Source organism: Camarhynchus parvulus, chromosome 5 (assembly GCF_901933205.1).
Source record: "Camarhynchus parvulus chromosome 5, STF_HiC, whole genome shotgun sequence".
Lineage (NCBI taxonomy): Eukaryota > Metazoa > Chordata > Aves > Passeriformes > Thraupidae > Camarhynchus > Camarhynchus parvulus.
Genome location: NC_044575.1, coordinates 45111559 through 45126968, shown reverse-complemented (window position 1 = coordinate 45126968; position 15410 = coordinate 45111559). Strand labels below are relative to the sequence as shown.

General features: G+C 36.4%; 1 protein-coding gene across 3 annotated transcripts in view; it reads left to right on the top strand.

Moving 5' to 3' along the window:
* The window catches only part of TTC7B (tetratricopeptide repeat domain 7B), a 118143-nt gene that overhangs the window by 86581 nt on the left and 16152 nt on the right, over positions 1 to 15410 (top strand). For all 3 annotated transcript variants that reach the window (XM_030950556.1, XM_030950558.1, XM_030950557.1), the window contains 2 exons: positions 2006 to 2146; positions 4222 to 4424. In XM_030950556.1, coding sequence (XP_030806416.1) covers positions 2006 to 2146; positions 4222 to 4424 — 344 coding nt within the window. The remainder of the gene's footprint in view (positions 1 to 2005; positions 2147 to 4221; positions 4425 to 15410) is intronic.

Genomic DNA, 15410 nt, shown 5'->3' with positions numbered 1-15410 from the left:
CCAGGGTAGGAAGCACTCAGTATTCGCTCTGTTTAATCTTAATACAGATGGCACAGAAACTCGTAAGAATCTTATCACAGTATAGTTTTTTTTTAATAAGTAAATTGGTATTTAAAAAGTTTTAATAATGTATTATTAAGTGTGTTCTATGTTAAATACTGGAAGCTTAAAATCCAACAGCACACTTTCTCCATGAAATTACTTGTGGCCTGGCTAGCAGCCAGAGTCCTTGCTTTAAATAATAAAAAAATACAGGCTCTTTTTAACACTAAATTGCATACTTGCTTTTCCAAAGGAAGAGGTTAGATGATCTCCTTTATGGCAGTGAATTGCACCTTTTCTTTACAAATTGTTCTGGAGAGAAGAAGGTGCTTTCACTATTAGTCCCTGGAAGGCTAACAAGTGCCAGGCTGCACTGATGTGCTGTGCAGAAATGGCTGTCAGACAAGAACAGGGTTACTCGTGACTGCTGCTTATTTTTGGTACACTTGCTAGTATTTTTCTTATAACACACTCCATGTGCTTCTTGCTTAGACTTCCCTTTTAAGTTTCTTCTGAATTTAAGCTTTAAAATAGGGGAAACAAAAACTATAGTGAATGTTCAGCTGTGGAGGCTGGACTTTGAGTTGTTTCATCAGCCAGTAAAAAGGAAAGCAAACTCTACTGCCAGAGACTGTTACAGATATCCAGGGTAATTCCTTGTTCATAATGACATGAAATGCTAATTATGTCCTGTGCTGCTTTTCCTTTGTTTCTTTCAATTAAGGGAACTATGATGCATATTTTCAGACTAACTTCCTCTTCCTACTGATCTGTGTACCAGGAATTTCTGGTGCTTTCTGGTTTGTTGGTTTATCTCGTCATACTTAAAAATGTATGTTTCATGTGACAGATCTCTTCTCATTAAAATTCTTAGAAAATCTGCCATATTGAGTGAAGGTTTTTTTCATTTCTTAACTTGTAATGATGAGGACAAGCTTTTGGGATGCAGTTCAACTTGTACAAGATTCAATAATTTCTTTTGGAGTATCTGCCATAGTTGATCATTATGGATATAGTGATGGAAATAGACAATTTCTCATCTGATACATTATGGAATATTTTACTGCCTTTATTTTTTAATCAGGCCTAATCAGTATGAGATTTTGTAATTTGTAATTATAAAACAGCTAGAGATATCCTGAGGCTTAGATGACAAGAAGGAGTGTAGTTTAAAACATTCATGGTCTTGATTTTAAAAAAAGTCATGACTAAGTATGCTGGCAGTAATTGACTATCCAAAGTACAGTTGCCATTAGATATTCTCTAGTCATAGAAGCTTTTTAATTCCAGTACTTTGAAAAGGTTATTATTTGCCAATGAAATTCTAATCTGACTTGGAAATGATACATTTTATGGGAATTATCCTTAGTATGCTCTGGGAATGTTTTCTATGCAAAAAAAACTTTGTGGACTTTTTTGCCACAAGGTACTTTAACTCAGCCTTCTTGATTAGGCAAGTTATACATTCAGTGCAGTTTAATGGTGTACTTGTGATAGTGTATGTTGTGATCACTGTGTGTATTTTAGTTCTCTTTTTTGTTCTGTTATTATTGTAAAATAATCCTCTAATTGCACTCTGTGGAAAGATGTAGTTAATACTAACATCAAAGTGAATGCAGCAACCTGAAGACTACAGTGTGTGATACCATCACAAACCTTTTTTGGATTGCACATTGCAGAAAAGAGGTGTCAAGTTTAATAGAGAGTATTCATAGTAACAACCCCAAAAAAAGTCAGTTACCAAAGTTTAGTGTGTTTTTATATAGATTTTCAGACCAATGCAAAAGCTTTCATAAGAAAATTAATCTGGCATTTTAAAAAATTCTTCAAGATGGTAAATGTAAATTAAAGATTGAGTTTGGGGTACAGCCTCTTACGAAAAGGGTTGCAATTAAATGTTTTATGCCATGTATATGGCCTTCATTATTTCTGTGCTGGTAAATTCTTTTTGTTACTTCTACAGGTTCAGTCCATGCCACATCAATAGCAGCTTCCAGAGTGGAGCAAGCATTGTCCGAGGTTGCCTCTTCCCTGCAAAGCAGTGCCCCCAAACAAGGTCCCCTGCATCCTTGGATGACTCTGGCTCAAATATGGCTACATGCAGGTATTGTGATAGTAACACTTGTTTTTTATGCCCTCCCCTTTATTGCTAGGCTAAGGACTTACCAAAATCTGTTTGCTTCATTCAGAATCTGTTATCACTTATCAGATCATATTTTTTCCATGTGTGGGGCACTAAAACAAGTCAAGAATAAAAAGCATGCTTGAGTTGCTCTGTGTGTAAGATCATTTATGAAAGATAAGGCGGTGGTTTAGAATGTAGCTGTTACCAGTAGAGTCATGTTTTCTGTAGAACAAATACAGTACTCTCTCCCTTATCCCTGAAGAATTTAGTTTCTGAAGTACCTAGAGTATCTTAGGACTTGGAGATCTAGGTCCTTGCAGACTCACAGAATATTCTGATTTGGAAGGCACTCACAAGAATCATTAAGTGCAATTCTTAAGTGAATGATCCATGAGGGGATGGAACCTGTGACCTTGGCATTACCAGCACCATACTCCAACCAACTGAGCTAATCCCAGGTCACTGATTCCATCAAATGGAAAAAGATGTTTGTAAGATTTTTTACTAGAGTTCCTGTAACTACAAGATTTTAAAATAGAAAAGAAATACCTCTGCATGTGTAGGGAAAGAAACAGTAGTAATCCTACAGAGCAACCTGTCCCTTCCAACTCTGATAATGAGCCTGAATTCCATTCTTTTCCTTCTGGTTTCATTAATGTTAAAGATTCAGGGTTGTTTGTCTAAATGTGGAGTCATGTTGAGTGGATTTAGTATTCTTATGATGCCTCAAGCTAACTGCAGTATCACAAGTAGCTGTTACATAAAATTTTAACCAGAAAATTATGATCCAGTGTATTTTTATACAGTTAAAAATGTATAACATGAAATTGTTTTCATTGATAGCTGGATCAGAAAGATGTAATTTAGAAATCAGCCAGCAATTGTTATGCTTTGTTCTGCTTTCAGAGCATTTTTCAGTGACATTTTTTTTCTTTCGTGTTTTCAACTAAGCAGTGCTTTATTTAGCATTTTTATAGCATTTAAATCTACCTATTTACATCTACAATTTTGTGGTGTGAAAGTCATTGCAGGGTAATGGCTCCCAGTTATAAATGGTTTAGTGGTTTAGAGAAAAAGCCCAGAAGATTGGAAAGAAAGCAATTACAGTGATTAATAATAGTGATCTCATTTGGGCTACTCAAAAGCAACACAGATTAGAATAGGGCCAGGTCAAACAGGGTGTAGTAAAGTCTCCTGCTCTGCATTGTGGCAGCATTGACTTTAAATATTTATAAACTGCCACAGATGACCCTCTACAGTAACTCTTAGCATCTATAATGCTGATAATTTCTCAGCCTTCTGTGGCAGCTTGTTCCACTATTTATTTTCTGTTTGGTGGGGGTTTTTTTTGTTTTTTTTTTTAATGTTGTGGGTTGTGGCGGTTTTGGTTTGCAAATCTGAGTTTCTTCTTTCCCAGCCAACGCACCAATTAATGTAGTGGGTTTAGTGCTGGCCAAATTCCAGTGCACTCACTAGAATTATTTACTCATTTCCTGCTGTGAGATAAGGATTAGGAGGAGGCTCAAAACTTTAAAGGGTATAAAGAAAACTTTATTAACAGAATTAAAAGATAAAATAATAAGAAAATCAGAATAAACCTTCAGAACACTTCTACTCCTCCCACACCCTCTTTTCTTTCTCACTAACAACGTAAAGAGGCAAAACCTGGGACTATCAGTCAGTTTACCACCTCCAAAATAGTCTTTCTTCAGTTCTCTTAGGGACAAGAGTCTCTCTTGCCGTGTCATGGAGACTTCTCCTCAAGAAGAAAAAAAATCCAAGACTTAAGATAAAAATAGCAAACTAGAAAGAGTATTCTGGGGTTTCCAACAGCTATTTAGTTGCAAAACCTGATACACTTAGAAAAACAACTTTCCTGAAAGAATGCATTTAAAATAATTTAGGTAATAATTTCTTTTTAAGATGCAAAATTTTTTTAGGAAAATAGTCTTTATCTAAAGTGAAGCTATTTACAAATAAAGCACATGTGACAACATCTAGTCATGGTATGATGAAGCAAGAATCATTAATTGGTCCTGACATTCCTTCCACAGCTGAAGTCTACATAGGAATTGGGAAGCCTGCTGAGGCTACAGCATGTACCCAGGAAGCAGCTAATCTCTTTCCAATGTCACATTATGTTCTCTACATGAGGGGTCAGGTGGCTGAACTTCGAGGAAACATTGATGAAGCCAAACGCTGGTATGAAGAGGCCTTATCCATTAGTCCTACCCATGTGAAAAGCATGCAGAGGCTGGTAAGTGTTGAGCCCGTTCATGAGCAATGTCATCTCAACTGGTCACACTGTACTGTGAAGTCCTGACTTGGTGTAGGTAACCTGTAACTTGTGAGTTTTAGATCTATATTCTTATTACAAAATGCTTTGGAAACAGTCTTTCCTGGCATTTATTCTTTGTGTGTTGGGACATACAAAGGATTTGTAGGCCGTAAGACTGTTTCAAGCCTAGTAGAAACTATTGAAGAGGAAGCAGTTTGCATCTGCCTAATATTCATGCCATTGGGAAGTGGAGGTGGTTTATGGTAAGAGAAGAGTTGGATACTGTACAGGAAAGACCAGTCATTTTGGTATTCTGAAATAAAAGTCAATTCATAAAATCATAGAATGTTTTGAGTTGGAAGAGTCCTATAAGGATCATCAAGTTCAACTCCTGCCCCTGCACAGGACATTCCAAGAGTCACACCGTGTGCCTGAGAGCATTGGCCAAACACTTCCTGAACTCAGGCTGCTGCTGTGACCACTGCCCTGGGGAGCCTGGTCAGTGCCCAACCACCCTCTGGGTTTTCCTGATATCCAACCTAAACCTCTTCTGACACAACTTCAGACCATTCCTTCAGTCCTGTCACTGTCCACAGGAGAGATCAGTGTCTGCCCCTCCTCTTCCCCTCACAGGAAGCTGTAACTGCAGTGGGGTCTCCCCTCAGTGTCCCCCAGGCTGAACAGACCAAGTGACCTCAGCCCCTCCTCACACAGCTTCCCCTCAAGGCCCTTCACTGTGCTCATTGCCCTCCTCTGGATGCCTTCAGTCCCTTTATATCCTTCTTACACTGTGGAGCCCAAAGCTGCACACAGCACTCGAGGCCACACCAGTGCAGAGTACAGCTGTTTTCTGCATTCTGCCTGTTTATTGATTACCTTTGTGCTATGTCATTTCTTGGGTTTTTGAAAGGTAGAGAATCAGTCTTGCCCCTAAATGAATGTATAGCTCTAAGTACAAAGGTACCTTCCCCAGTATAAACATATGTTTGTTTATATACTTCATGGATACATACATGTATATATTGTGTGCTTCTATGTTAGGAAAATTACTTTTAATCCAGTTTTCTTCCAGATAGAGCAGAACAGAACAACTGAAGTCAGCTTCTTACCCAATCTTTTTGTTCAGAAATAGAAACTGGTTTCTGCCTAGGTACTTATGAATTATTCAGATAAATTTCTTGTGCATCCCTGAGGGAAACATATGAGACAAAAGATCAGATAGGAAGGCAGCACAGAGAAAGTTTTTTGTTTCACCTTTTTCAGCATTTCAGGATATTGGAGCCTGCTGACAAATGCCAAAAGATTGCCTTTCCTGAAGAAGCAGGCAGTCAATCTAAAGCAGTGTAACTCAGTGAAAATGAAAGCTCATGTTTTGCTGCATGTCTTTTTGCCCCTCCTCTGAATGCACTATTGAATAAATAGTCTGTAAACACACAGTGCTCTTCAGAATGACTGAGAAATTAGCTGTCTAAGAGACATGTGTTGTGAGATGAAAATTGCTGGGCTTCCAATCCAGGTTTCCTCTTCATGAGATTTTCTGTTGAGTCCTAGCTTGAAGGTAACTGTTCATTTCATTGGATTGGACAATCCTTTTTAAGGATTCTTATAATTTAATATTTTGTTTCTAAGAGCTTTTTCTACTGTTCTGCACCTTTTCTACTCTAGGATGATGTTTTGAGTAGATTCTGAGAGATTTATGCTGCTTAAATACAAATATTGCAGACGTATGCTATAAAAATACTTGTCTGTGTAATTTCATGTAGGAGAAAGTACAAGCTTCTGTATCCTTCTTGACCTTTTGACTATTGCAAAAAGTATTTTAATGAGGAAGCTTGCAGTGTTTACTCTTGCCTGTGTGTACAGATGAATATCTGTACATCCCAACACTTTGTTTGTATATATTTACCCATTTATTAGTAAGAAATATGATCTCAGTGGCAGGGGAGCTATCACAACAGAAATGTGGAGGTACCAGCCTCTATGACAACAGCTCAAACATTAACTTCTAATATTTGTATTCACAATTCTAAGCTGACAGTTGGTTTATGAATGAAAGTTCTGTGCAAAAAACTCCTTTATTTTCTGTGATTAATTTGATATTTAAAAATATTTGATATGGCTTTCTAGCAGTGCTTAGAAAGTAATATCAAATGCAACTGTTTCCACATAAAAGTTACCTTAGAGCCTATATTTATTTAATAAGTTTTGGTGAATTTCCTTTTGAGGGGCAAATACTGAGTATAAATCATAGTAGCTTCATGTATAAAATGCAACAAAAAGCAAGAAAGATTTAAGGATGGCATGAATTCTAGCATGTCACATCTGTATCTAGGCCTGCTTCTCCAAGTGAAATTACTTGAAATATTTGAATTGGAAATCAGTTTGGAAGTACTTTCATTTGTTTTTATTAAAATTTTAGAATGAGTGACACCTGCCACTCAAGAAAATTTCCTGATGCTAATGATTTGAGAATCTAGATCTTTGATTTGAGAGTCTTTGTAGTTGTCCAGAGGGGGGAAAAAAAGCTAAATAAAATGTATGTTTCAATCTGTATGAACAACAATAGCATATTGGGAATAGGAGTTTTCTCCTTTTATAATCCATGGTTTTAATGAAGTTACATCACTCTGGTAAGAAGGATGAAAACCTAAACTTAGAAAAATTTACTATTTTTCATATAACATTTCATACAATATTTTTACCATAAGTCTCTCTAAGTACCTATCCTGAATATGATCTACTGTTTCTATACAGAAACAACCTTGTTAATTTAAATTACTGGAGAACTGTGTAAGCAGAGATCAGAAAGGTTAGTTTTGTGGCTTCAGAAGTGTTGCACTTCTTCCTGGGAGTTACAGCATGTGCTGTGCTTTGGAGTTTCTGCCAAAAGACTCCTGCATTTGTGTCTCATGCAGATCCACATTCTGTCAGTGTGACCATGAAGACTCTGCAGAAAGTCTAGTGTATTATCTGAATGAAATTGCTTTCTATTGGCTGGCATCATCGTTTTTGCAAAATTACAATATTTTTAAAGAAACAATTTCTTACTCATTTTGCTGCTGCCTCTAAGGTCTTCACAGATTTACTCCTGTTTCAAGAGAGTTACTAAAATGAAAACCAGGAGATCTTGATGATGGTGTGAAAATTGGAACAGTTAAGAGTGATGAAAGAGATCTGTTTGCCAACAAAATGATGATCACAAATGGGAGGGTTTGACAGGGAAGGTTTTTACCTTACTAATGAAATGCCTAAGACAATATAACACCAAATGTTGGAGTCTTGATCCATGAGTAAATGAAAAATGGTTTAACTGTATTCTGCTCAACTAAACCTGGGAATGGAGCTGCTTGGGCCATCCTGTTGCATTGCCTAAGATGGGAGCTATTCCAACAGAGAGCTGGCTGCAGGGGCGGCGTGCTCCTGTTCCTGCTCACTGCTATTTCCACCCCTTCTAAGATGTTGGGGGCCTTATTAATTAAATCAGCCCAACAACAAAACTAGCTTTTTCCAAGGAGAAATGCTCTTTAAATTCTCTGCAGTTCCTTGTGGAACTAAATTATTACTAAATTATTATTCCCTGCACAGTTAATGTTTTAATCCATATATTCATTTAATTTATTTTGCTGAGCAATGCTCATTTTAAACTCTGCCTTATTCTCAGGTGCTATTTTTTCCTGTTTGTCACTAACTGAAATTTTCTCCAAGGCAGAGGTTATGCCAACTTGCTATTTGGCTAGCTCTGACTGTTCACAAGATGTCAAGAGGGAAGCAATAACATGTCAGTATTAATTAGGTGTACTTTACAGAATTCTTTTGAACAAATGCAGTGTCCTTTCTTCTTTTTAAAGTTTGTATAGTGCACTCAGAAAAAACAACGTGAACTTGTGTTCTAAAGCTTTGAAATGCTTTGGTTTGTTTTCTGTATTTCAAATATTTTTTTCTCACACCTAATGAAATTTAAAATTTTCTTTAATTACTTAATTTTTAAAAGATGATTTACACTTCAGTGTCATATACCTATGGTTATCACCTGCCTGATTTTGGCCAGAATGGATTTATTTATACAACTTTCTCCATTTTCCCTACCCTTTATCACCACCTCCAGATTTCTGCATTATTGCTGCCTTCCTGCTTTTCTCATTGTTTTCCTCCCCTGCAAAAAAAAAAAAAGGAACAAACATTCTTTTATCTTCTGCAGTCAGAGTGCTGTTGTGGAAAGTAGCCCTACTGCTGATGTCTGGAAACTCCTGAAACAGACCATCATTCACTAATGCCTGAGATGGCAATGAATATTTCAATCCATTGTCCAGGAAACAAATCTATGTATTCTCTCTCAGGCTGAAAATTTACTACTTAAATTTAGCTTTGAGATGAAATAGGTATCCAGCATTTGTATGCTGTTATAAATCCCAGAAGACTGTAGTATTTCCTGAATATAAAAAAAACACAAAAAAACCATAGCACTTGCCAGTTAATTTTATTAGGAATTTAGGTTCTAAGAGCAGAAAACTAAAACAGGAAGGGAGAAATTACATAAACAATTTGCTCATGTAGAAATTAGTTTTCAAAAAGCAATATCTTAGGGAGTTACATTTCCTACTTCACACTGTTAGATACCTGTTAGTTTCCTATGATTATGCATAGCTAAACCAGATCTCATAAAGCTTAAATTAACTATGTGTGCTTTAACTCTCAGTTATAAATACAGTTATTTATTTCTTACTGTACTATACTGACTTCTTATTTTTTTTTTCAACCCAAAGACACTGCCAGAAAGAAGTCTGGTATGTATGGGTTGTGTGTGCTTGTGAGCCTGTCACAGATGTTGAGTTGACTGAAAAAAAAGGAAAGACAGAGAATACTTTATAACATGAATTCAGAACCTGTTTGAAGGGGTCATGGGAGTTAAGGAAGAGAAACACAGTCACCCAAATAACTTTTTTCTTTCAGTAATTCAGTATTCTCATGTGGAAAACATTCAGTAACTCATTCGATTTTCTTCCTCAGGCCCTGCACAGTAATATTGTTGGTTTGGGCCTCACAGGTTTGTCCTAAGCACCTTGTGCTGGTTCTCATGGGTGGTTTGGGTTGTAAGTGGTTACTACAGAGCTAAATGCTGATGCCAAATTTCAGTGCTCCTTTGACTCACTCTCTAAGTGCATCCTTATGCACAGGGTGCTTGACGAAGAATGGAGAAATTAAGATCATTGTTTTGTTAGATTTGTGTGTAAAATGTTGTGGGTTTGCCCTTCAGAAACTTCAAAATAATTTCACAAAAAAGTAGAGAAAGCAAAATACGTTTGGACAAAAACTCACTGCTCCTTATAGAGTGCATTTTACTGTGATTTGACCACATCTAAACATCTAAATATTTCAAGTGATTGCATTCAGCACCCTAAGAAAAGAATGGCCATTCTGCTTCATTTTGAGGTGGAAACCATTGAGTTCAAAGACCATTTCGATACATTTTAAATACATTTTAAATACTTCATCTGCTGTGAGGCACTCATAGGCTATATTCTCTTCTGTCATGAAAATATTATTTCCCCTTTTAGCCTTACAAGAGAAAACCATCAGTGCTTGGTGCAGTAAAAAATTGCATAAAATCAACTTGTATGGTCATTAGTGCTTGATATATATTACAGTGGAAATCAAGGGGAAAAATTAGGGAAGTGTTTTTCCCTGTTTGTTCTAATGTTATTTTATTTTTCAATTGAGATCAAATACAGCACTTAAGTACTTCATACTGACTTGGAGAAAGGTTAGTAGAATTTCTTAAGTCCTAAATGCTGTATCTGAATTTCACAGTACTCTTTTAAATCAGATCTATATAGGTTCAGTATTTGACAACAATAACTGCTACAAATCTGAGTTTAAACTAGAACCTGGTTTCCCTTTTGGAAACAGAAAGTGACTGTAGGAATTTGCAGCACTAATTGTGTTTATAGCTTGAAGCACTGAGCTCCCATTTATTCAGGCAAGACTGTGTTGATGCCCTGTGAACTGTTGTTCTGTATGTGGAATTATGGGGCTGATGGTATTACAGATCCTGCTTCATAACAGACTTTCTTTTCACATGACTCTGTATTTACTCCAAATGCCTTAAAGCAGCTGTGACAGGAGCAGACCTTCCAACAAGAAAATACCTCCATTCTTGGATGCTTTTCACCCTGTGATTGCAAGCTCTCTAAGGTCTCTTCAGCTCCTCAGTGCTGTTCTCAGCTGTCAGCCATTCCAAGAGGAATTCTGCAGCTTGCTTAAATGTTTGTTTGGTTTAGACAATCTGAGGAGCAGAAGATGCAAACGGCAATCTGATTTTGTGCTGCATACACAGTGGTTGCATTGAGTGGAACTGGACTCATATGGAGAAACTAAGCTGTTGAGGTGTACTATTTATTGAGAATCTAGTAGCAATGGTTAAGGCAGCTTTCTGAATACAGAGAGAAACTCTTTCAAGTAGAAATTCCAGGAAAGTTAATTTAAAAGTAGACCAAAAAACCCACCCCGAAACACTTAAAGGCTCAGAAAGCTAGGCTGGTTGTTTGCTTGGTTTTTTTTAACTTTCGGGGTTGTTTGTTTGGGGTTTTTTCCTTTTTTTTTTTTTTTGATTGTAGGGGTTTTTTTAGCAGAAGGATTTTTGCCTGCAATCTAAGCTTTAAATTTCTGTTTTCATGTTATCTGTGTGATAGATTTTTCCACAGTTTATCTATTCAGGCACAGCTTGCCAGAAACCATTTTATCACTTCTGTTTGTTCCCATTTTAAAAAGTGGAAAATTAATTAGTGGCAGATGCTGGCAGAAGGAAGGGATGCTTTGGCTAGAGTTACTGCTCTTTATTTGGCAGGTCACGAATCATTCCACTGTTTTATTGTATTGTGTGGAACTGATAAAATTTCACCCACCAGATAATTCATGACAATTTGCTGCTGAAGCAGGTCAGTCTGCAATGTGCAGTATTACTCCAAAGTTCCTTCTCTTTGCTTGGAAGATTTTAAGAATCTTTGTTTTCAGTTTTTGAAATATAAAGTAATGTTCATCTCAAGCTTTGATTCACATTTTATAGGATAAAACCTTTGAATTGGGTTCTGTTATCAAAACTGAGCTATTATTAATTCACTTCATATACAACCATGCAGCTATGGATCAAATATTATAATTTAGGAAGTAGCAACCAAGTATAGCTTCAATTTAAGGAAAAAATCCAAGGATCACGATGGCCCGGTCTGGAGCAGGGCTTTGGTTTTCTAGACATCATAACAAAGCACCTGAGGTGGGATTCCCTGCCCTACACTGTTTCAGGTAATTGACAGGAACAGGAGCATGATGAGATAGCATTTGTGTGATGGTGACAGTATTTTAGATGCACATGTAAGATGCATCCACTTGCCAAGAGTTTGTGGGGGTCTCACATCTTTGGAGATACTTAGAATCTGACAGCCCTTGGCAACCCACTGTAGGTAACTCTATTTCAAGTTTGGCTGTACAGAATCTTTAAGTTCCCTTCCTACTTCTGTCATCCTGTGATTCTAGGAATGCAAGCAAGGCAAGCTTTGTAGATAGAGGTAATGCTTTGTGTTAGGAAACATGATGGGAACACTTTGTGGACAAAGTCTTGTTACATTTTCCTGTTATGCAAGACTTATTGTATTTTTACCAGTGGTAAAAATCTATACAGCACAAATTTTGCTCTTCTCTTGTTTCCATGGTACATTACCCATAGCAATCATGGAAAGAAGGTGCAAGAGATTCATATACCTTTCTCAACTGATGTCACTCATCTTAACTATATGCATATAAAATACCCACATGTATGTATCTGTACATACATTCTGTCCTACAAATCTGCCTTAATATTTTGGATACATCTTATTGTCTTTGCATACAGAAGTGTCAGTAGCAAAACAGTGCAACTGAAAACCCTCAATTGGGACCTCCAGAAATTAGGTTTTTGGGCTTCTGTCTCTCTCAATGTATTTCTTAATGGTCTGTGTTGAGGCTCCTATAGGCAGATATGCATCTAATATTATTTAAAGAAAACAAAATGTTTATTACTCTTTACCATTTTTACATGGGAAGTATCTCTCTTGTAGTACTAAGTAGAGATGATAAAGAGCCAGCAAGATTGTAAAAGCATCTGACCACAGCATAATGAAAAATTTCTTTTTTTGGGCTTTTTTTTTTTTTTTGGTAGGTTTTAGGAAGGGTAATTCCTATTAAAAGTCTTTCCTGAGTCTTTCCATCTTCTTATGCCTTTTACCCTCTGAAGGGCTTACTACGTTAAAGTCATTGACAGATGGGTTTTGTTGACATCCCTTTTCCTCTGTGCTTTTTTTCTGGGTAACTGGCTGCCTAAAATAGAATGTAAAACATACAGATTTATATTAATAAAAAATATTAACAAGGATGACTAATTTAACATAAGGAAAATGTCAGTAGTCTTAGTAATTCAGGAAATGACCAGGAGGCCTTGTGTCAGTGAAGTGCTAATAGTTGTTCTTGATATTTAAGTTCTCCTTATTTTCAAAAAAAGAACAAAAAGGAAAAGAGAGAAGGCATGGAAAAAATTGAAAATGTGCGCTCTTCCCTGCTATCCTCTGTAGTCCCTTTTCATAGATACTTGCTGGTGCTTTTTTGCATGGATCTCAAAAGTTCTATTTTTATTTTGCTCCATGTAATTGCCTTTCAATATGAGAATTGCTTTGCAAAACACTTTTTAAATTAGGTCATTCTGCTGAAGTATGCACTGAGCTAATTATGATTATTTTGCTTCCCTGGGCATTTTTGTGCTCATTGAATTTATTAAAGTATATCTGGGGCTGAGAACTTACACAGCAGTAAAAGCTATGTAGCACCTGGTATGCTTTGCTTGTAGGTAACATCTGGCATCTAATCACTTATAATTGAATTTCATATAATTAATAAAGAAATATTGTTAAGGATTGGGATGGGGTGTGTAAATATAAAGAAGGTGAAAAAGGCTTTGAGAGAGTAGCCATCCTCATCTTTAAATGAACAAGAGATATTTTATTTTCCTTCTCCTGAGAAAGGTTCTGTTGTAGAATTCTGTAGGTGAGAACTCTTTAGCTACAGGTCATTTGAAGCCTGCAATCATTACACATGTTTTCTCTTTTTTTTTTTCTTTTCTTGTGCTGCATAACTTTGCAAATTGGTGAAATATAAGTAAGTGCTACCATCAACAGCAATCTGAAAGAGATAAACCATTCCATGTGGCTTAGCTGAGGTGGTGAGTAAATGAGTGTCAGAAACTTGCAGCACCATGCCAGGTGTCTGAGCCCTGACTCTTTCTCAGTCTCTCTTAGAATGACCTATTATTATAAACTGGTGCAGGAGTTATCAGTGCATGTATTTTGCTATAAATCTCATGCAGTTTTCAGTGCATTTCTATGCACTGGTTAAATGATCTTTTGCTTTTTGCTTTGTATTTGTCACAGGGGAGCTTTACTTGCTTTGGCAAAAGCTATTTCCTGAGAAACCAGACTGCTCTTGAGAGGAGCAGAAGTTACCTAATCAATTATAATTATTTTTTTCGGACTAGGAACTATACACAACTTGTTCTTGAAAATTGTGCTTTATCTTATCAAGCAAAAAGTGTCTTACCTTCATGCAGAACTAGAGATCTGGAAGCAACTGTCCCCCAGGAAATAATTTTAATCCTCATTTTTGCAGGGTTATGTCAAGCAGCTGTATTCCCCAGATAAGTTGTCTGCTCTGGTTCAGTTTTTTCTGCAAATCCCCTGTCTGGAGCAGTCTTCTTATGTCTCTCTCTCCCTCTTCAGCTCATCTCATTTTAAATTTTATTTGAACACCTCTTTTCCATTTGCTGAAGCTTAGCTTCTCTGCTAGCCAGTTTTATACCTAAGCAGTAATTCCCCTGCTCGAAGTCTACTGTTTAAAGATGAGTTACACCTCGCACTTTGGAAGAATTCAACCAACTTACTATGTGTGAATAGCATAATATATTTTCTCTAAGATTAGATTTCTTTTAAAATAGACTGTGTTTTCTGGTAGCAAACTTGTGCTAGATGGAGTTAGGGAATTGGCCTTTAACATTAGTGATGGACTATATTTTATGTCAAGTTATTTGTTTAATTTAGATGAACAAATTATTAAAGAGAAAGTTATTTTGAGGAGCTTTAATTTGTGGGAAAATCTGAAGTGGTTTTGTGCATCTCTGAAAACTGTGTTTATTTTGAAGGTGTGATGATTATTTTTCCATTATTATTCCTATTAGAGGATATTCTCTTCAACAAGTAGCAACAAATGGCATGAAGAAAATTCTGTGGTGATACTATTCAGAAATCTGCCATCTCTTGATTTCTCAGCAGGGAGAGGAGACATGCTCTCTGGCCATCTTGTGTACTTCATCTCACTGGAAAAGACCTGACTGCAGATTTAGAGTTGTTAATGCTTTTAATGCTACTTCTATCATGGTAAACAACATGGTTAAGCTGAGATGAGTGGAAAAATACATCATGAATGAGAATAAGTAATGATAAACTTGAAAACAGAAAGCTGTTTTCAGCTTTCATCACTTTTTCAGTCAGCAGTACAGTGTTGATCTGCACCTTTTAAATTTTGATACTAATATGTGTGGACTTTATAGAGAGCCAAGAGGTAAGGGCTCTTTAGTTTCACCAGTTAACCATGACTCTAGTCTGTGTGTTTTGTTAAAACACTAGCTTTGCTTGAAACTCTTGGCATTTGAAAAAAAAATACCATTAGTTTTAGTTATTATATTTTCAGGCATGAATATTTAAGTATCTGAGGAAATTTGGAAGAATAAAACATAACTGGCTAAGCTGAGCCATCTGCAAGTGTTATGGCAACTAAGAGTTGGTATGTCAGAGAGTAAGACAATAACTCCAATCTTTTTTACTCTTTTTCTAAATCAAAAATTTCGATATTTTTAAAAGGTTATAGTATTTTTTTCATAATAATTTTGAG